General features: G+C 40.8%; 2 protein-coding genes across 13 annotated transcripts in view; one reads left to right on the top strand and one right to left on the bottom strand.

Annotated features, from left to right (window-relative positions):
• Positions 1-17,744, bottom strand: part of TMEM154 (transmembrane protein 154) — a 38,186-nt gene extending 20,442 nt beyond the window's left edge. For 2 of the 5 annotated variants that reach the window (XR_015803217.1, XM_088163739.1), the window contains exons 1-2: positions 17,168-17,727; positions 1,602-6,566 (exon numbers count right to left, since the gene is read on the bottom strand). Coding sequence is in view for 2 of the 5 variants with exons in the window: in XM_088163739.1 (XP_088019865.1) it covers positions 1,602-1,668 (67 nt within the window). In the remaining 3 variants the exon portion in view is untranslated. Of the gene's footprint in view, positions 1-1,601; positions 6,567-14,818; positions 16,708-17,167 lie in introns of those variants that run through there. The other 3 variants (XM_088163740.1, XR_015803219.1, XR_015803218.1) reach the window with 3 other exon arrangements.
• The window catches only part of ARFIP1 (ARF interacting protein 1), a 44,097-nt gene continuing 40,456 nt past the window's right edge, over positions 17,313-20,953 (top strand). For 6 of the 8 annotated variants that reach the window (XM_088163731.1, XM_088163734.1, XM_088163730.1 and 3 more), the window contains exon 1: positions 17,313-17,952. In XM_088163731.1, coding sequence (XP_088019857.1) covers positions 17,313-17,952 — 640 coding nt within the window. The remainder of the gene's footprint in view (positions 17,953-20,953) is intronic. The other 2 variants (XM_088163737.1, XM_088163738.1) reach the window with 2 other exon arrangements.

Here is a 20,953-nt window from a genome sequence, read left to right as displayed (position 1 = left end):
GGGGAGCAAAGGTGGGTGCTCTCCTCCCCTTCCCCTATGACTGTGGATTAGCTCCATAGAGTCAGAGCTAACAGGGCTTGGCCAGGGCTCTGTCAGGACTGACCCACTTCCAAAGAGAAACCATTCCAAAATCAATCAGAATTTAGAGGAGGACCTACTGGTAGGAAGTGAGGAGTCTCACACACCTGGTGTGTGACATCTGCCTGGCGCTTCCTGCAGCCCCTAACGCCCATTGCAGAGAAGGGCAGGGGGGCACCCAGTCATGAGCTGAGGAGCCCTGAGCTAGGGCGTCCCTCCCCTATTGGGACATATTGATTAAACAGTAGCTCTCAGTACCCTGCACACGAGCTAGAGAAGCAGGAACCTGATCACTCTGCATTGCCTTCATTGCCTTCATTGTTCTCTTCCACTTCCCTGGGACCTCTGTTTTGCTCTGCCCATGACAGGATTTTTGTTCCTCTGACTGCTTTAATTCTGAGCTACACTCAATGCTTGCAGCATATTTTCCTAACATGTCTGCAATGCAGCTGGGCTGTAGTAACACAGCCAAACCCAAACCATTTTATACCTCACTTAGCTCGCTCATACAGTTAAGCAATTCTCCTAAGTGCAAGCAGCTCAGCAGCACACCAGGAGCCTGCAGCCCAGCCCTACACCCTGCTTATAGTACTGTTTTTCAGGGAAAAAGCACTCACACCAAAACACTGATTCCAGCAGTGCATTTTAGGACATTAAGAGAAGTCCAGTGATATCTGAGAGTGACCATCTTCTTTGCCTGCTTTTGGTAGGAAAAAACTGCCACTTGCTACAGCAACACAGAGGCATCAAATTTCTAGTCCATACCAAGGCACTTTGGCAGGGATTTGTTTGACATCAAAAGGCTTACAAAGCACTACCTCAGCAAGGTTTCACTACAAGAGCTGCCTGTTGTGTTCAGTCGCTGGCTGCCAAAATGCCAGTGGAACCAATAACCCCTTCAAACAGGCAAGAGTCTTTGTAACACCCCAGCGCCTCAGCGCCTTTTGTCACAAGCTGCTTTTCCACTTATGGTTCTTCTCTTCAGAGAGTCAGAATCTAAGTCCCTGGTGCTGAACACTTTGTTCTGCAGGTGAGATTTCAAAATATTTGTCTCCAGAATCAGCTGTTCCTTTGTTAAATCAGTTTCAGTGCACCAGGACTGCAGAAATCGGCAGTCACCTTTTGAATGGAAACAGTGCTTTGCCTTTTACTTTGCTATTAAACACTGATGATATGGGTATGGGGTTTAAAAAAGTTCAAAATATGACTAAACTTAGAAGCAAAACGCCTGGTGAGTCTACATGAAACTCCAGTTCTCTACACACCTGCAGTTTAGGAAATGTAGGAATTGTAGGATTTGTTTGCTGCTGTTTGGGGATAGGTCTAAGGGAAAAAAAGTCAAAGCTTTGAAAAAAAACAGCTGAAAACAGAGAGGGTAAACACAGCAAAAAGCAGCAGAGAGCAAGTCCCCACAGATCTTTTTCCCAGTACTCAGTTTGGAGGGTGTTCCCCTCCAACTTGGTCCCATTGCTGCGGGCAAGACACGCGGTCCCACCTCGGCAGGAGAAAGCTTTCTTACTCACCATTGCCAGCAGATCCTCCAGCCAGCGCCAGGGCAGAGAGCAGAGTGATGAGCCCGGGGCTCCGCATGCTGGCCGGCAGCGCTCCCACCTGAGAGGTGCTCTGGCAGGCTCCCTGCTGCACCCAAACATCTACATTTCCTGCTTCCTGCCGGGGTGCATTTGAGCTGCATTTCTTCAGGAGATGGACTCTCTTTGATGGGTTTTAGGAAGTGATGTAATTCCGTCTGGGCCTGTCAAGCGAGCAATGATTGCAAAAGAGAGAAGAAAAAAACCAGAAGCTGCTCTTCAGGCACACACTTGGCTGAACCACCTTTATGCTCTAGGTGAGAGAGAGCTCCTGCTCTCTTCCTCTCCTTTCACTCCCGACTTTATTACCTTCTATTTTCATCTACACACATTGCCACAGATCATACAAATACAAATCAGACACAAAACTTCATATATGTATGTTAGCAGGAAGGTTTTATGTCACTTTTCAGGGTGGTTAAGCAATAGCGCCTCCCCTCCTGCCTTGGTTTTCAAGCTGTAATTCTTTCCACATCGGGGTGGGAGACTGTGTGCATTTACACTCCCAAAAGGCAACCCCCTAGTGGGTTGTCTTCAGCGAATGGGATGAATGGCTGGCTCTCCTAGGAGCCTATAACTGAGTATTCTGGGCTGGTTCATGCAGAAGAAGAGGAAAAAGCAGAAAACCACATCATTTTTTGTTACAAGCAGGTGGCTTAGCAAGAAAGTGCTGAGACACCAGTATGATGATGGCTGCAGATGACAGGGGACAGAAAGTTTCAATCCCCACCAGGATGCAGGGCCTGGCATGGGGGCCCACAGTGCCACGGTTGATTGATGTGGCAAGGGGAAGGTAATCCTGTGTCCCTTCCTCTTTATTTTTGCTCCCCCTTGGCAGTCTCTGTCTGTGTGTGCAGACCTTGGCTGTTGCTCCCCCAAATGCTATTGTTGTCATCCCCCCCACCCCGGTCCTCTGTTCCCACCACCATTGTCCACACACTCAGAAACATGTTAGAGCTGGCCAAGGGCTTCCATGCATTTCCTGTTGGGTGGTGCTCTGTGGGTAATTAAACCAAACATTTCAATATTCTCGCTATATAGGATGGGCCTAGCCAGGACCCAGGATTTGGATCTGAATCTAAACCATACAGGTACCCAAGCAGGGAGAGTGGTTGGACCATATATTTGGATTGTTCCACTGTAGAAATAAGTGCTAGGTTTAAAATTAATCTCTCTGAGTTGAGGAGATTGTGCCAGATTTTACTCTGGAGCATCACAGGTTAGAGACATTTTAAACACTTACATAACATTTTCCAGTAGTAATCCAAGGAAGGAGGGTTGAATGGTCACTGTGTAGGAGCTTCATTGTACTTCCCTTAGACATCAGTCTGCCAAAATCTGATTTCTGGTCAGAATTTGTTGAAGCTGGTAAATGTTTCTGTTCAGATCGGTGGGAAGTGATCAATTGCTGCTCTGCTTCTCCAGCGAATAATTTTTCTTAACATACTGATGCTTTTACAGGTCATCAGTTACAGGTTATTTCACTTGAGTAGCTAAGAAATAGGTCAGTGATTCATTTAATGACCAGCTTGTTGATAGATTTAAGCCACTTGAATGGTATAGTTAACTAAAAATCTGAACTGGTTGCATAGTATTGGCAATGTATGGTTATGAACTTCATAAAATAATGGAGAGAAAAAGCAAAGTTGCAACATTTGCACCTACAAGTAGATAAAGAGGAGCTCTGAGTTTTAAAACCAGTACACTGACCAACTAATCAAATATTTCTAGGAGATATTCTTTAATATAATGTCATAGTCATACACATTAACACTTATCAGACAGAAATGTCAGAGGTGAGACTTGCTAATACTTTTAAGATTTTCCTGTTAAAAAATGACAGAAACTCTAAGGATTAGTAATACTGTCTAATTGAAATAGACTGTTTGAATGATGGAAGTCCAGAAATTGAGGCCAACTATCTGTGCTCAGAGGTGATTTTGCCTTATCTGGCAAGAGGAAAACTGATAATGAGCTGGTGGCCAGCACACGCAAAGCCTGTCCGTGTTTTCAGGAGCAGTCTCAGATCCCAAGGCTGTCACTATTGTCCATCCTCAGCCTTCCTTGAACTTTAGTTAACAGTAGGCAAAGTCTTACTGTTTAACAGTATTTTCATTGCTTTAATGTACAGAAAAGATGTGCTATACTCCTTACCATTTCTTCCCCGTCTCCTTCCCAACTTTGGCACTCTAATACCACATAGCCCATGTGCTGCAAGCATGTTCTTCTTATTTATCCTGCCCTGCATATTTGTGGTTTTACCCCATTCTGTAGTCCAGCTTGCTCATCCATTATGAAAACATAAACCTGGATAGAGAAACTGGAAGGGAAAACAAGAAAGGATTTGTGTTTGTTTTGTACCTTTGCTGGATTTTTTACACCGTATTTCTAATCTAAAGAACTATATACTTTTCTCTTTTCCCTTTCAGTCTTACTACGTAGGTTGTAGCATTTCCCCTCAAGTTCCCATCAACTATAATTGACAAATGTTCAGCTAACAACTCATCACTGTCCCTTGAAAGCCATCTACATAGCCATCTACTGCTGTGTACAGAAGTATGATCTTGAAGGCAAATAAAAGTACAAGAAATATGACTCTTGGCCACAGTATCTTTTAATTAAGATTTTAGAGGAATATGAAGGCAGTTTTGCATGCATTTGACTATTCTAATTTTTTTTTCATTGTAGAGAAGGAGAAATAAGGTATTTTGGATGCTGACAGATCAGACTCTCAAGCAAGGGCAGTTACCTCCATCCACCCCCAGCAGCATTGGGATCATGCTCCCCTGAAGTACTCCCAGAAGGCTCCTTTTGCCTGCCTGGGAAGCAGGGTTGGTACCTTTGCCTTGGTTGCTGTCTTCATGTATCTCTCTTCACAGTTGAAATTCAGAAACCAAAAGCTGTAGTGACAACTTTGCTGCAAATCAAACTTGCGCATTTGGAAACCCATGTAGCTTCAGTCATGGATGATCTTGTATGAGGGGTAGATTGTATCTGATAATTTCATAGGCCTTAGTGCATTTACTAGGATCCACAATGCACCTTAGCAAAAAGAAGTGTCTTCACAGGTAAAACCACTACATTTTCGGTGTACTTACAATGTATGCTACCATCTGGAAACATTTGTGCATGCTCAATTGTACTGTTTCATTTGTTTTTAGAGTATAAAAGGCATTTCTGACCACAAAGCTAGGCTGTTTGCTAATGTTGTTCCCTAATAGAGAAGGATTTGCATCACTGAGATTACAGGATATCATCGGAGTGACATTTTCAGAAAAACAGAAAGGTATTGCAATGCTGTAGCCACTTGCATGCTCTTCTTGTTCCTTTTTCCTGTGAGAACAACAACAGCTAAACTTTTTCAAGTGAAGTGTCAAGCTGATGGTTAGTTACAGGGCTTTTGTTACAAACCTGCTAGTGCAGCTTGTCTGCTGCAGTCTTCAGCAGCTAATCTACCTGCTCTGAAGTGCAGGCAGGGGCTAGACCCAGCCAAGTTCTGCTAGTCTCTTAATGACTTGTTTCTGTCTCTGACATATGTTGAGAAAGGACAGATAAAATTTTCCACAAGTAGCTGTGAAAGAATGGAAAATTGCAATTCACAACAACATTAAAAATAAAAAACAAAAACCAAACATTAAAGCAAAAGAGTTTATGCAAAGCCCACAGGGATCTTCTTTAGTCAGCCAGAGTGTCAGCTGCAATGGCACTTCTGCGGACTGCTGAGCTCGGTAAGATTTGCAGAATCAAGGCTAAAATCCACCCTTGTGTAGAAATCTCATGGGGATCTGGAACCGCATCCACAGTTGCATTTGTTTCAGAGCAAGCAGTGCCTGACTGAGTTGCAGATGACAAAAGTCTCTTTCCAACAAACTCAAATCTAGATTATATGAAAAGACAAGTTACATTTTACTTCAGCCACAGAGATGCTTCAGGAAAAGTTTTAGATCTTTCTGAAACCAATGTCACCATTAGAACAAATTAGAACAAAGCTTAGAACAATGAGATATTATCCCCAACTGGAACAATATAATATAACTAAAATGACAGTGACAATAAAAGCATCAAAACAAGTATCTGCCGGTTTTAAGAATCTCTTTTCTTAACTGGACTTGTAATTGTCTTTTATTTTCTTTTTCTATTTTTTCTTCCATGTGCATAACACAGGCTGTTATTTCATGCCAGAAATATTTTGGATACTTCAATAGGAACAGAAATAAAATACAAAACTAAACTTGAAAATACCCACATGTTTGTATCTACAAAATTATACTTGAAAATATTCAGTTTGCATCTAAGTTTCCTTTAACAAAATAAAAAATTGGTTCAAATAGACACTTCTAGGATCGAAAATCTCTGAAATGGAAAAGGCCTCAGAGTGCTCATCGAGAGCATTGGCAGACTTATATTGAAGTGTAGCTGGACATTTCGTTTCTACTCATTTTTGGGAAAGCAGTACATGGATTATACATTTTGCACATGCCAAAAGATTCCTAAGTTATTTGTTACTTGTGTAAATTCCTAAAATAGATGATGCCTCCATTCCATTGTAATACTGACTGTGTTTTGAAAGATGTATCCTCCTGGAAGCTCAGCTTTCCCTCAGGCAAAATCCACAGCTGAAACTGCACTTCCCAAAGGACAATGTCTGGTCAGCAAAGTCATCTTGTTATTTGACCACAAGAGAGACACAATTACTAGCTGATGTAGGTAGTCCCCAGCAGAGCTTTCCTCTAGCATAGTGGGGATTCACCAATAAAATCCTTCACACAACAACCTTCCTAGACTCCTATCCTTGAAATCTAGGTTGGACTCCATGAAGTCTATCTTTCTCTCAATGCAGGTTGGATAAAGGTGGGATGAACACCCCAAAGTACAACTTTTGTTCTTCTGAGGCCAGTGCTGGAATGAAACAGAAATAAAAATAATCAGTTTTTTAAAAGGCTTGGGTCACCTTCCTGACCTTTTATTTATGAAAGATCAGGCTTTCGCTTCTTTGTGAAACAGCACAGCGATTTATTAGTTAAAGATTTGTTTCATTCTTTGAAAATAACTATGCATATGTATTAGGGTTTACGCTGGAATTAGAAACTGAAATTATATAAATGGAAATGCAAATTTTCTGCAGGGTTGCAGTATCCCAAATTTGTACTAAGTACACAGTTGACGTAAACAATCCAAGTCCTAGTTAAAGGAACAAATGGGCCATTGGGCACTGCAACTCTGTTGTCAGGAGAGGGCTCCCTTCGACTCTCGGTCAAGGGTTGAGGAACATATCTGACCAGAAGTGGACCCCAAAAGATGAGCCATTTAATAAGCTAGGAAGAATGAATTTGCTTGAGATACCTCGTAGAGGGATGCGAGCGTGTTCAAAAGCCTGTTCAGATCAGGAGCTGACTCCTGAGTCTCTGGCATCAGGAATAAAGCTGTTTTGTACAGAAATGGCTGAGCAGGCACAGGAGAGCAGCAGACCTCCCAGCACAGATAGATACATGGCAGACAATACAAATGTAGTGTTAAAAGGAGTATCCATGCAATTTAGGAAAAACCTTTGGAGAATGGAAATTCTCTGTGGCTGCTCCTGGGAGTGAGAGAAGAAACATATACATGGGTGGATATCTTTGCATGGGTGTTCCATGCAAGGATCACAGCTTTGTCTGGCCACAGGCTTTCATGTGCTAGTTTACTTGATAGAGGCATGGTCAGCAATTTAAAAATGTGGAAAAAAGTCATCAGCTGGTGAATTATCTTTACATGAAACGCCAGTGCTGTGTGTCTTACATGGTGTCTACTCAGTAATTGTCACTTACAAGTCAATGCTGGCTTAAGATCTGGCTTGAAAAAAACCCACAGTGCTCTGCAGAAATTGAAATATTTCTCTTAAAGAGATAACAAGAAGTTAGATTGATGAAGTAAAGGATTGGAAACCAAACAGAAATCTGTCTGGGGTGCAATCACCGGGGAATTTAGTGAAATGAAGAGTAGAGACAAAGTACTTGAGGGAAAGTAAACTAGATTTTTAAAAATCCTCCTTACTTTTATTACTAGGGTGCTTCAGCTGGATGTTTGAAGGTATTTTCTCAGTTGTGAACAATTCATAAGAAGAGATTAAAATCTGAAAAGCACATTCCTTCAGGAATACTAGATCATAAAAAAACAAAGCAGCACATCCAAACTGTAATGTGAGTACTAAAATTTTTCTAGCCACACCTAAAGCATTTGAAGATAATTTCTGACGTCCTAAAATAATGCTGCTTAAATGTTGCTTGGTACTTTTTTAGGCTGTGGCAGCTGTCATTTGATCCTCCCATCTAGGTTCCTTTTTCTATTCTTGAATTAAATGTTCTCGACTTATTTCTTTGTATATTTTCACTGTAATTACTGACATTTACTTCATAAATACTTTATATAGAGTCCAGACTCTAAAGAAACATTAATGACAAACGTTTTAAAAGCTTCTCACATTCCTAAAAATGCAAATAACCACTAACTATATTTAAGAGTACAGATATCTGATCTGGGGCAAATTATGTTCCTAGATGACTTGAAAAAATTATTTTTCCATGGTTTGCCATTTAAATACCTTCAGACGACCTAACCCAAGTGCTCAGTTCTAGTGTAGGGTTATGAACCAACATTTAAAATCATGGAAGCAGCCCCCAGTCCTGTCACAGTCAGCGTTGCAGAATTGGAGGACATATTTAAGCATATTAATAGTCCCAGTAGAATTAAAGAAACAGCATCCAGCTTTAAACCAGACAGATATTTAAGCAAAAACTGTGATAGTCTGAAGAGAGACTGTATTTATAATGTGTATGCAAGTAAGAGGCTGTTTGGAAGCCTCTCAGCCTGTGTTTTCAGCCTGTGCCTGTTTAACTGCAGGCCCCTGAATCAAAATGTGTTAGTGGTCCTGAAGACACTTTGTCTGTTCCTCTATGCAAGTGGAAACTTGGACTGAAGCAATGAAACATAGCTAATTATTAGAAAATAAACATATTTTTGAAACACATATTAAAAAAATTATTCAGTTGAAGCACTTTCTATATGGTATTACGTTTTAATACTGATTTGACCATCGCAGATGCTAATATGTGATACATCCCTTTGTCAGGATGATTATACTAAATTCACATATTGCTAACTCAAAAAGTTTTCAACAGCCTTTGCAGTGCCAAGGAAGCTGTTTCACAAATTTTACACTTTTGTCTAGAATCTGAAATCAGAAACCATGCTGAAACCTGGAAAATCATGTATCTGCACCCTCATTTTCAGATGGAAATGTGAGTAGTGTCTTGCCTACAATTTGTATTTCACTGAGAACCCAGTCTCAACATAGGGTGTATTTAATCACTGACCAGGTCTTCATACAGGTGATAATGTTTTTTTGTTGATATGCATCCAAAATGCCATCAGTCACAACCCAGGGAGGGATATGCTGAGGGCATTTGTGGCAGAAAGCATTTCTTCTCAATACCAATGTCTTTAAATCTAATTTTCAGTTCAGTATAGCTTACTGCAGTGCTGCAAGACTACCTGAAAAAAAAATCATAAATTTGGCTTTCTGACTGAGTCTGATATGGGGAGAAATCCTTTTCTAAGAGCTGGGTTGGATGTACTGCAGCACATTTTCAGGCGGATCCGTGTTTTGATCAGTGTCTGTGACGGCAGTATACGATGGCACAGCTTCATTAAATATTTTTTTGTTCGCTGTAGACAGCTGTGACAGTGAAATATACTTCAGTATATATACTAGCAGCCCAATTACATATCCTAATAGCAGTACACAGACTGATACCCCTTAACCCCTGTGGCTCCTTTTCTATGCATCTGTCCATGCCACAGTCACACCCCTGTGCCTAAATGTAGGTGCACCACGTGTGACCTGAAATAAAAAGGTCGTGGTTCTGACAGGCTGCTATGTTGCCTATATCCTGCTCTCTGAGGCTTGATCTTCTGTCAGAAGGTACGGGTTTTATACTTAGGTGTATCCTAAGCATGAGGCAAGTAATACTAAAATTCTGTAAGAACTGGCATTCAGCCAGTCACAGGCAGATACAGTAAGAATGAAAGAAGTCAGTCCTAACTTATCGTTGCTAATGAAACCCCTGATGGAAAGAATTGTAGATATCATCCTATAGGAAATACAAGCTTCCTGGAAGTGAACATATAATTCCTCTCATAATCAGTTTTGGTTCTGAGTACTAAATTGTGAAGCTTTATGTCTTCTACCATGTCTGCAAAGGTCAATCCACACCTAACCTGAGTCTACACCCTTCTTGAATGTAAATAAGGGCAGATCTCAGCATGGTTTAAATTCTTATAATTTTATAATTTTATCTCCACACAGAGAGAAACGTGTGTTCACGTGTGTTCACGAGTTCATTTTAGGTTCACAACACATTCTTTTCCCACTAGAGCTGGAAATACTTTTAGAGAATGCAAGTATCTGATACTCAACAAAAACTAAAACCGAACCAAACCACAACAACAACAAAAAAACCAAACCAAACCAAACCAAACCAACCAACCAACCAACCAACCAACCAAACAACCCACCCCCCCCAAACAAAAAAAAAAGCCTGCTAAATATAGGTGCTATATTTAAGCGTGTAGGTCAGGAGTGTGGATGGCTCAGAACCGTCCCAGGTTTCCAAACCGGGGGACTGATCAGATCAGGCAGGCAGCTGACAGGGAATTTTTAATCTCTGAGGAACTGGAATGGCAGACAGGAAGAAGAGAGAAGGATGAGTGATTAAAAGCAAACCAGTACCTGCATTGCTGCTTTTGGAGGATGTAATTTCACAAATATGTGCCTTGCCTGAGGAGTCAGCATCCTAATAAGAGGCTAGGTCAGCTCACTTGGGAGGCAGAGCAGCAGTTAAACCTCCCACTGGCTAGATCCTATGGGCTGTTTTCCACACATTGCAAGTTTTGTTCCAAATCCTTGCAGGTCAGTAGGCTTCTGAACTCTAGCAGAGCTCCCCTCAAAGAACACTGTTCAAAATAATCCCCTTTGTGAGGCTGCACCAGTGCAAGCCACTGGGCTCTCCCCGTGTGAGATGAGGTGAGAGGATAAAGAAATCTGAAGGAAGTTTTAAATTAATAAAGCTACCTAATCCCCATTCCAAATAATTCCTTAGGAAGCTTACATTAATATAAATTTCATATAATCTCATGGATTGTCCAGGATGCTATCTGCCATCCCAGTATTAGTCCTCAACAGATCATCACTGCAGATGCAGGCATTTCACAAGGAATGAAGGTTTGAAGTTGCACATGCACATTATGGCTGGGTATAAATAATGGCGTAGATATTGTTAGGGAATGATCAAGTCCCTTTACTAAAGCTATTTAACGATGAATATTTAAGATGAAATTGCAACATAATTTCTAGCCACCCGAGCATTATGTTTGCCAAATGCTCTCCTGTTAGCTCTGGCAGCCAAGCTGTTGGCACCAGATTAGACTTTGACAAAGCTCCGAAGGTGGTGTATGATTTAGGGCACCTAAATCTACATGAGATGAGTGAAGGCCAGCTGAGGATGGGACACAAAAAGGACAAGTTTTATTGTATATTTACTTCAGCTTTACCTTTTCTAGTTTGGATTTCTGTTGCCAACTTCTACATGGTGAAAGGGTATGAAAAACAACATTGCCAACTTGGCAAGAAATTATCAAACCGTAAAATTCTTTTGGTTCGTAAAAGAATTTCTATTGCCTTTTGAAAAGATTGGGCTGGTAATAGGACATATAGGGGAAGCCTCCTGATGAGGCTTTGGAGAGCTGTTTGTATTCATTCAACAAGCAGAGCCAAAAGCCTGTAGCTCTGTCTGCCTGTACTTGTATTCCTGTCCTGCTGTTGCATGTCTATAGTATTTGTCACATCTGCTCCTGCTTCTTTGCACATGCTCACTTATAATGCACTGAGTCTGGTCACCTTCAGCTCTCACAGAAAATTAAGGGTTTGTCTCTACTGAATTTGAATTGTAATTCAAATTTGAATTGTTTGCCTTTGCCATGTGTTGAGTATACATGTAACACCAGAGCCACTTTTTCTCAGAGCAGTAAAACTGATATCCATTGTGCCAGCTTTTCAAAAATAGCTTAGCAGTTGTTGGAAACAGCATATAGTAAGTATCTCTAATTCAGATGCCAAGTTTCATATTACCAAGTGTCTCTCAGTTAACTTCTGAAAAACCATGTTAATTTTCAAATTCATCTGACTCTTACTGAAATGTCTAGACTCTGCAGAAACTCTTCTTATGCAGAAATGCTGTTTCAGCCTTGCCTTGTCTCTAGGCAAATGTGTATTTGCTTACTGAACGTCGATGAGCTCTGGGCAGGGCAGTGACAGTTTACACAGATCATGTGTCATTAGCTCTGGGGAAGAAAACTCAAACCCAAACTTGTGTCACTTGGAGCTGAATTGTGGGTGGCCATTTCTTGCTATCCAGAATTCAGAGAACTTATGGTGTTACATCTCATAATAATTTCTGTGGGTTAAATTATATATGGATATGGATTTACAGAGGACTCTCAATGCTGATTTTTAATAAAAAATTCTGCTTAACCTGACTTACAAATTCTCCTTGAGTTCCTGCAGGGGAATCTCAATAGATCAGGACCCTACCTTTTAACTCCTCCTTTTTTATGTTCTACTTGCCCTTCTCTATGATTTCAGGCCATATGGGCTTGCTACAAAGCAGAACATGGCACAAATACCAGAAGTCTCACAAACAGCTATTGAAATAGCAAAGAGCAAAAATAAACAAAGAAGATGTAGGTTCCAATAAAAACCTTGATAGATACTAGCTAATGTTTGAACTAGCTTTCAATCTGACTTTTTAATGCAGTGTTGTAACACAGCTATGTCACTTTTGGGTTACCAAAAGCAACCTTACTGACTCGACACTGAGGAACATAATCACTATCTAACCATAGCATGAAAGAAAAGCTACAGAGAAAAAAGCACATTGCTGTCCATACTAATATTAAAGCAAACAACAGCCTTAGTTACCTGCCTTTTGTAGAAAAGGTTCTTCATTTTAAATATGATGCAATCTAAAGCTATATTTTTCTCACTCCAAAAGATACTATTCCAAGATGAAAAAAGCCAGTGTCCTGGTCGTTTACCCAGACAATGTAAAGAAATCTCCAGCTCAAACTGCATGCACAGGATAAACTGACAAACATTTACACAGTGCACTGCTTCCTTTCCCGCTGTTAGCACTTCAGATCTGGGAGTCTGCATCTCCCCATGACAAAACACCTGAAACAGCAACAACTTCAGAATGGATTTCATTTTCACTCACTGTAAATGTGACCAAAATCCAAGTGAGCAGAAACATTTGGGGTCCTAAATAATTTTGAAAGCTATAGAGTTAGAATATAAAGTGTCTGGCTTACAGAACCAGTTTCAGTGAGTGCATTTTAGCTTGGTTTCTCAGAATGAACTAGGAGGCTATGAAAAAGTCATATATTCTCTAAAGATACATGATTTCGACAGGCTGTATGTTTTATAATGCAAGTTCCACAACTCACCTTCAAAGTTCAGTCCAAATCAGTAAATTCTTCTTGTTGTTTTTATGGGGGAGTATGACAACACTCAGTAATTCACTTCCTTCCTTTTCAGCTAACGACATTATGTCCCATCTCCTGATTTTCGAAGCCTCTTCTTGTAAAAGTTACATTTCTTGTGGAGTCAACCCTTGTTTAACTAAGATTTGCTGCTTACATACATGAGTCTTTCTCATTCAGATCCAACACTTTCACACTGAATTTTCTCAGAAGGAAACAGAATTTCTTTATCTGGAACCCAGGCCAGTGAGGGCTACATGCAGTCAAATCATAACAAATTACACATTTACTATACGGATAAGAGGAATTTTTCCCTAAACTTGCTTTTAGCAGGAGAAGCTGCTGCAAATAAATAGATTTTAAATCAAAATATTACTATAGGAAAGCTATCTGCAGATGTCAGTGGGATTTAGATTAACTTCAAATAAGCTTGTTCTAAAGTATTTAAGCAAATAGAACATGACACAGATTGTTAATTAAAAAGATTTTTTATTTGTATTTTAAAATAATAAATAGAAGAGATAATTCAAAGGAGTATACCTTTTTCACAGAATCTATACATCTCCATGTAGGACTTTATTTATTGGGATTTCAACAGAAATTTCTTATTTAATCTGAATATCCTTTGGATGGAATTCTGTTGGGGGTTGAATTGATCCTTTTTCTTTCTGTGGAATTTCCCCAATTGTTATGCTAAGTAGTTGTGGCTACACCTTAGAAACTATAAAGTTCTCTCGCAGGGGGGGTGGGTGGAGGAGGGGGGGGAGACCGGAAAAGGAAAGAGGGGAGAGGGGTCTGGAGCAGGCTCTCTCTGGCTCTCACTTGGCTCGTGGAGTGGTAGGAGGACGGCCCGTGCTCCGAGCTAGCATCTCCCCTGCCATCCCAGCATCGAGATCCACGTTCCCTGCCGTCGAACACCACTCTGCTGCTCTCCCACTTCATCCTACTACCTCCAGACACTCTGCCGAGCACCACAACTGACACCGTGAGGAGGGAGTCGCTCCTCCATCCCTCTCACCCCTGGGCCGCTGCCGCCATCACCCAGCCCTCTTCGACTGTGCGGGACCTGCCCTGCCCCCACAGCACCGGTAACTGAGCACAGGGAGAGGGAGCCTGTGGCCAAAAGGGACTGGAACTGAGCTATACTGTTCTGTTTTGTTGTCAATTTTTATAGCTGTTGTTGTTTCTGCTATTTTGCCTTGTTAGATATCAGTAAAGAACTGTTATTCCTATCCCTATATCTTCTGCCTGACAGCCTCTGATTTGAATCTAAAATAATTAAAAGGGAGGGGGTTGCACTCTGCATCTCAGGAAAGGGGTTCTCACCTTTCCTTAGAAAATACCTGTCTTTCAAACCGAGACAAATTCACATAATATGTATATCATAACAAGAAACCAGAAGGTTGTGGGGGCTTTTTGATAGGGGTTCTAGTAAAACACTCATACAACCAAAAGCTTTTTCTCACCAATCCTAATATTTTCACTGTCTTCCAACAATCTGATACATTTTCTGAAATGATTCCACAATTTGATAGACTACTTTCTGTCCTACAGCAGAAAAAAAAAGTAAACAAAGCTATAACCAAACTATTTATTTAAAATTGAAGATTCACATATGCATGAGTTTTTCTCATGATTTAATTACAGGCAGCATAATAGATGTTTTATTACACAAACTTCCTAAAGGGCATCCACAAAATATTTTCTTTTTCCTCTAAATGAGAAAAATTATTATCTCCAACTTTTGAAAAAAAAAAAATTGATGGATATGGAAAAGATTTAAAACAGGTTTTGAAAAAGGCCATAAGGTCATATACACAATGGATTTTGGCTCCGATATGATTACATTGTTTGGAATGCATACTCAAAGACATGTAAATGTACTGTGATTTACAAAATTTCACACTGCAATCATGTGAACAGCATCCTTGATAGTGGGACTTCTAGTGATAAACCACATTAGTGCATTGAATCCTAAAGCAAGGCCTCTAAGTACTGAAAATAAAACATGAGTGAGGTTTTTACTGCAGATACTGTTTTGGTTTGGGTTTTTTTCTGAATTTACTGTAAAAATACATGGAGTTGCACACAAAGACCTACATCAAATCCATGCACCAAAAAGGCTGAAAATAAGAGAATTACCTTATTTTTCGACCTCTTCAAAGACCTAGTAAAGGTTGTTTGCCTTTTGACTCTTGGATAAATGATTATGCAATTCGAGCGTATCCACACATGAGAAGTTTTTAAGAAAACAAAACAACACATTCAAAGCTGAGATAACTTTCTGCTGCTCATCATCTGCTGCAAGAGTAAATGATAGCCAGAATTCTTGATGAAGGGCAAAAAATACTTCTTTTTAAAATTCCTTACTTCTCAGAATTTAAGCATGTATTTTCTGTGTTATTCAATTTTGTGTTGATGTATCGAAAGCATAAAGGTTTTAAATATTTAAATAAGCAAAAGGTGATAAATATTTACTACGACACTGGTGAAATTAATTTTGTGTAGAAGTGCTAGTCTCTCCTTGAAGAAAGAATTCCAAGTGGTCAACAGTTTATCCTGAGTGCACCAAACTGCTCAAAGAATTTCTTTTGCCTCCACAGTCAGCATTTAAAGGGTTCAGCTTACTCCCTCTCTCCACCTCAAATATGTGTTGTTTGCTCCTGATTTTGTGGAAAATTTCAGTTCATAGCCGTTTTTCAGTTTTGTTATGTTCTTCTAAGTACCTGAGAAAAACACACTAGAGAACATTTCAGCAATGCCTCTTATTTAACTACCTTTGATTATATTTCTTTTTATCCAATTACATGCTTTCCCACTTTGCGAAAATATTTATTCACATGCTACATGTTGAATAAAATTCTCCAAGTCAGCTAGGGAATTGTAAAGAGAATCATCTGTGTCTTGACTACTGAGAAACTTCCAAAGGGTATCTAAAGCTTCATTTTTGGATGGTAAAAGCTGTTCAGCTCCCTGAAGTCGATCATCTTCATCCTTATCCTCATCACCAACAAACGTCTCAGCTTTATCTGATGCACTTTCTTTGGCAGACATCCTTTCATTATTTGTGGGCACTTCATAAGTTACCAAGCCATCATCTAGAGCTGCATATTCTTCCAAAGACAAGCCTTCTGGAAACTGTACTCCAGCTGCCTGTGCATGTGAAATCAAAGCAAAATCACTTTCAACCTCATTGTCATTATAATTTGTCTCAGTTTCTAATTTGAAAGTTACTCCATTGTAACTTTTTACAATAGTCTCTGGTGCTACTTCCCTCCAGCACAGGTACAGCATCTCAATTGCATCAAGAAGGGTCAGCATAAACTCTTTATTACTTTCTACACAGTCAACAAATCTCTTAATAAGACAGTGCTGTACTTAAACTTTAGACTTCTGATAATCCTTTCTTTCATAACAATACATGAAGAACAGTCTGGAGGAAAGAACACAGGTTCTTCTGTGTGAGCTGAGAGAGAATCAACAAGAATAACCACTTAGTGCTGCTGTGCTTGAAATCTGTTATGAAGTTTATGCATCCACTGTTCAAAGATTCCTAAAGTCATGCATGCCCTATCATTTGCTTCATAATCCACTGGCAGCGATTTCACATCTTCGAAAGAATATGAATTTTTGCTTTTTCCTATAATGAGCAGTGGAAGTTCCTCAGAGCCAGCCATATTTGTACCCACCACTACAGTGATGCTCTCTTTGCTTTGTTTACCTACAGAACAAGTTTCCCCTTTAAATTTAAATGTGTTATGTGGTAACATCTGATACAACAACTTAATCTCCTGTATATAAAACACATTTTTTGGCTAATAATAATTTAAAAAATAAGGAAGCACATTTTGATACCAAAGAGTTGGAGCACCCACTGCAGGAGCAGCAGCTGCTTCTACAGGCTCAGCTCTGAAACTAAACCATACCTGGACTTGAAACGATCGAGCCAGCCATTGCTGCATATAAAATCACTGTGTCCAAGCTTCTGGGCAAAATCATTCACCTTGAGGTGCAACATAGGGCCATTGACTGGCACATTCAAGCACTGTGCAGTTCTGTACCACTTCATTAATGCCTCCTCCAGGTCATCATAAAAAGCAGTCCTCAGCCTTTTCCTTTTACGATCAACCGTACAGTTTCAAAGGCTTCCAAAACTTTTTCCTTATTCATAATAGAACACAGGGAGTTCCTCTTGATGCCGTACTTGGCTGCAATGTCCGCCTTTTTCTTGCCGCTCTCCACAGCGCTTATGATGTCAATCATCTCCTCGACAGATACGCTTTTTTTCCTCCTCACTGTGGGTTCGGGCAAAGTTTCTGCCACGGCACCGAGCAGCGTCTCCCAGGCGCGCTCATCCGCGCCCACAGTCGAGCAGGCTCCTTCTCTGCCGCGGCCTTCCTTTCCCAGCCGGCGGCCTCATCTCACGGGCACGGCACTTGGCGGAGCTGGAGCAGCCTCCCGGGCGGTGCTGGCGGTGGTTGCCATGGCTGTGACCATAGACATGACGGCCTAGAGAGGCTGCCACCGTCATCCTCTTTCCGGCCCGGCGCTTCCGGCTCCTACTGCCACCGGAGAAGGAAGAAAATAAAGCTTGAGAGGACCGCCGGCGACGCCCCGCCTGGCTTCCTCCGTCCACCCTTCCCTCCCTCCGTCCTGCCCTCCCGTCCTTCGCAGCACGACGCCCCCGGGGCCCCAGCGGCGCCGCCGGCAGGTGAGGGATGGGCCGGGCCGGGCCGGGGCAGCCGCTGGGCCCAGGTTCGGAGAGGGCCGGGCCGCGCCGCGCCTCGCGCTCCGTCCCGTTGGACGTGTCATCCCGCGGGAGCGGCCGCCCTTTCCCAGGCTCCGCGGCGGCACCGGTAGTGCCCAGCGGGTCGGGGTCGGCCTGGCTCTTACGCCCCGCTCCGGGGGTGTTGGGCGGCCGGACAGGGAGGGCAGCCCCCGAGCTCGGGAGCAGGCGGGTTCCACGAGACACAAAGGGAAGCTGTGTGTTGGTGGAGGAAGAAAACTAGATGCTGTGTAAACTTTGTGTCCCTGGAGTTATTCCACACCCTGGAAATTACTGTTTTAAGTGTGCCAATTTGAGTTTTGCTTACTGTTCTTAAAGCATGGAAACGCTTTGGTGTTGTGTGACAAGCAGGTGTTGCATGTGGTAGTGTCTCCAAACTAGAGGCAAGTCTTCCAGTATTTCTTATAGTACCTCTCTAATAGGTTATTTTTAACGTAAACCCCCCTAATAGCCTTTCATCTTGCATAAAAGTCGTTGGAGAGGATCATTCTGGACATCGAGCCCAGGTGTAGTTTCAGTTTCTCGCGTGTGCTTTTTATGCCTGGTGGAAAAGGTAGCAAGGAGTTACCACTTTGCAGTCTGTTACCTAAGAGTTGATTCTCTAGAGAAGATAACAGAAGGGCTTTTTTTGCAGGGTTAGAGAAGGATATTATTTGATCAATGCAACTCCAAAACGTTCTGAATCGTGTGTATGTCTGTATTGTGTGTATATTGTGTGTATTTCTGAATATGTGTGTATGTACACACAGTTAAAATGTCAGGAGTAAGAAACAAAGGAGAGTGTTAGATTGGAAAAACTGGAAGCTGAGGCAGTATCTTGATCAGCTGTTTTTTTCTGATTTGGTAGAAGTTGAAATCATAAAGGGTGCCCATGGCTTAGCTAAACTGGAGATGAGAAGAGCATTAAAGTGTTTGGGGCCAGGTTGATGTAGCATGGAGAGTATGAAAGTCAGCAGCAGCCCTGTTCTCCGGTCTGTCTCCATCATGTCTTCTAACTCCCAAGCATAATTAGATCTTGCAAGTAGAACAGCTGTGGAATTCAAGAGCATTAAGAGGAAACTATGGTGTGATTGCAGCAGGAATACAGTTCGTTACAGTCTTTTTAAAAAAGTGGTTCATCTCTATCTTGACAAGAGTTAGTGAAAGTGTTCTTAGCTAGAAATTGAAATTAAGAAAACACCAATAAAATGGTCGTTTTCCCACCAGCACTGGGATTTTATGCAGTGTTACAAAATTTTATGTTCTTTAGGCAGTTAAGAAATAAGACAACAATAAAAGTGTGCAATAAATTTCATTTTAGACAGACGATATCTTGCTGTTGCCTTATTGGCAATTAATTTAGGAGAAAAGTAAGTGAAGGAACCAGTGCATCTTGCTTAGAAAAGCAGATCTGATTGTTGAGAATCCCATGAGACCATCAGTTATTTACCCAAGTAATGTAAGTATGTGAAGAATATACTTCTTATTCAAAATTAATTTATTGTTGATGACATTTACTTCATATTTTTATGAATAAGCAAATAGGAATTTGGCTTTCTTATGAAAGTACATATGGTTAAATATCACTTATGTCTCCATAAATGTTATTTATGTTTACCATAAATGGTTAAATGTCTCCTTATGTCTCCATCCTAGAGGAAGCTTACTACGTTGTTCATAAGTTCTTGCTTTGTTTTGCTTTTTACTTTGCCAGTTGAAGAAGTGATACATAAATCCCCAGGACTCAAAAATCATGTGGTTTTATTTATGGCGAGCAGAACTTAACATTAGTGAAGCTATAATCCAATATGCATTTAAGGTAGCTTCACCATGGGGGGAATGATTCTTAGTCTGATCTGTGTCTTCTGTTTTATTATGGTGCAGTATTTGTGTGGATTTAAAGATTTAGTATAGTGGGATAAGAGAGAACTCAGAAGGGCAGGAGTGATATCGACAGGGTTTCAGTTCTTGTCAGAATACAGATCAAGAATGTTTTTTCCAAGTAGAATCTCTTTGAGTTGTTCTATTGCAGCAGATGGTAGGAAATATCCTGGCACACAAGTCACCTAATGTGTTCTAAAGTTTGGCTGCTTTAGTGAAGAAACAAACCAAGCCTTGGATAACACAATCCGTGCTGTACTGGGGATTAGCGGCCTCTTATAAAGAACATCCCTATGCTAGCACCTGCAAGAACTGCAGAGATGCAAAAGTCTGCATGCATTTCTGTAGTGGAAGTACATGCTTCATGTATGTAGATGTTGTGATTACCACAATTTCACATAAATGTCTTCACTTAATCTTGGTGGAGGTGTAGAAAAATTTCATTCTTGCATCCAGTATTCGATGTTTACATCCCCATTTATTTGCTGTAGAAGCAGTAGTCAAGAAATTCTGTAGTTAAATTTGAATGTGCAGAACTTTTTATGAAAGCCACATTTAATCTACATTTTTTCGTCTTCTCATGTTTTAAAGTTGATTACTGTGATCCTGCAGAGCTGTGTTGAAATTGTTAGCACTACTTGTAGGAAAAGAACACTACAAAAAACTGTTCATGGAGGGGTGTTGTAACACAAATGGTGAATTCATTTGGGTTTTTAAAAATTAATTATTTGCCTTTATGCTGTGTCTTCTGCATGGACTTGTGAGATGGTTCTTGCCCCTAGGTTCTTAAATCTATCAGAAGTTCTTAAATATATAAAAATTGGTTTTGCCTGCAGCATTTAATAGTTTAGAACAGTGTTACCATGGTACATAGGCTTATGTGTGATGTACAAATATAACTCCAGGAACACTGATGTGGTAGAACTGAAGAACAGATTGTCTTAATGAAGGCTCTACTACAAGATGAATTTAGCTTTTTGTTATTCTCCTTTTCTATAATGTAATTGTTTTAGCTACTCAGAAATGAGCTGTTAAGCACAGAGGTTGTTGTCAGCCACAAGCAGAG

Source organism: Sturnus vulgaris, chromosome 4, assembly GCF_052056855.1.
Source record: "Sturnus vulgaris isolate bStuVul1 chromosome 4, bStuVul1.hap1, whole genome shotgun sequence".
Taxonomy (NCBI): domain Eukaryota; kingdom Metazoa; phylum Chordata; class Aves; order Passeriformes; family Sturnidae; genus Sturnus; species Sturnus vulgaris.
Note: the sequence above shows the minus strand (reverse complement) of the source record. Positions and strands in the feature narration are given on the sequence as shown.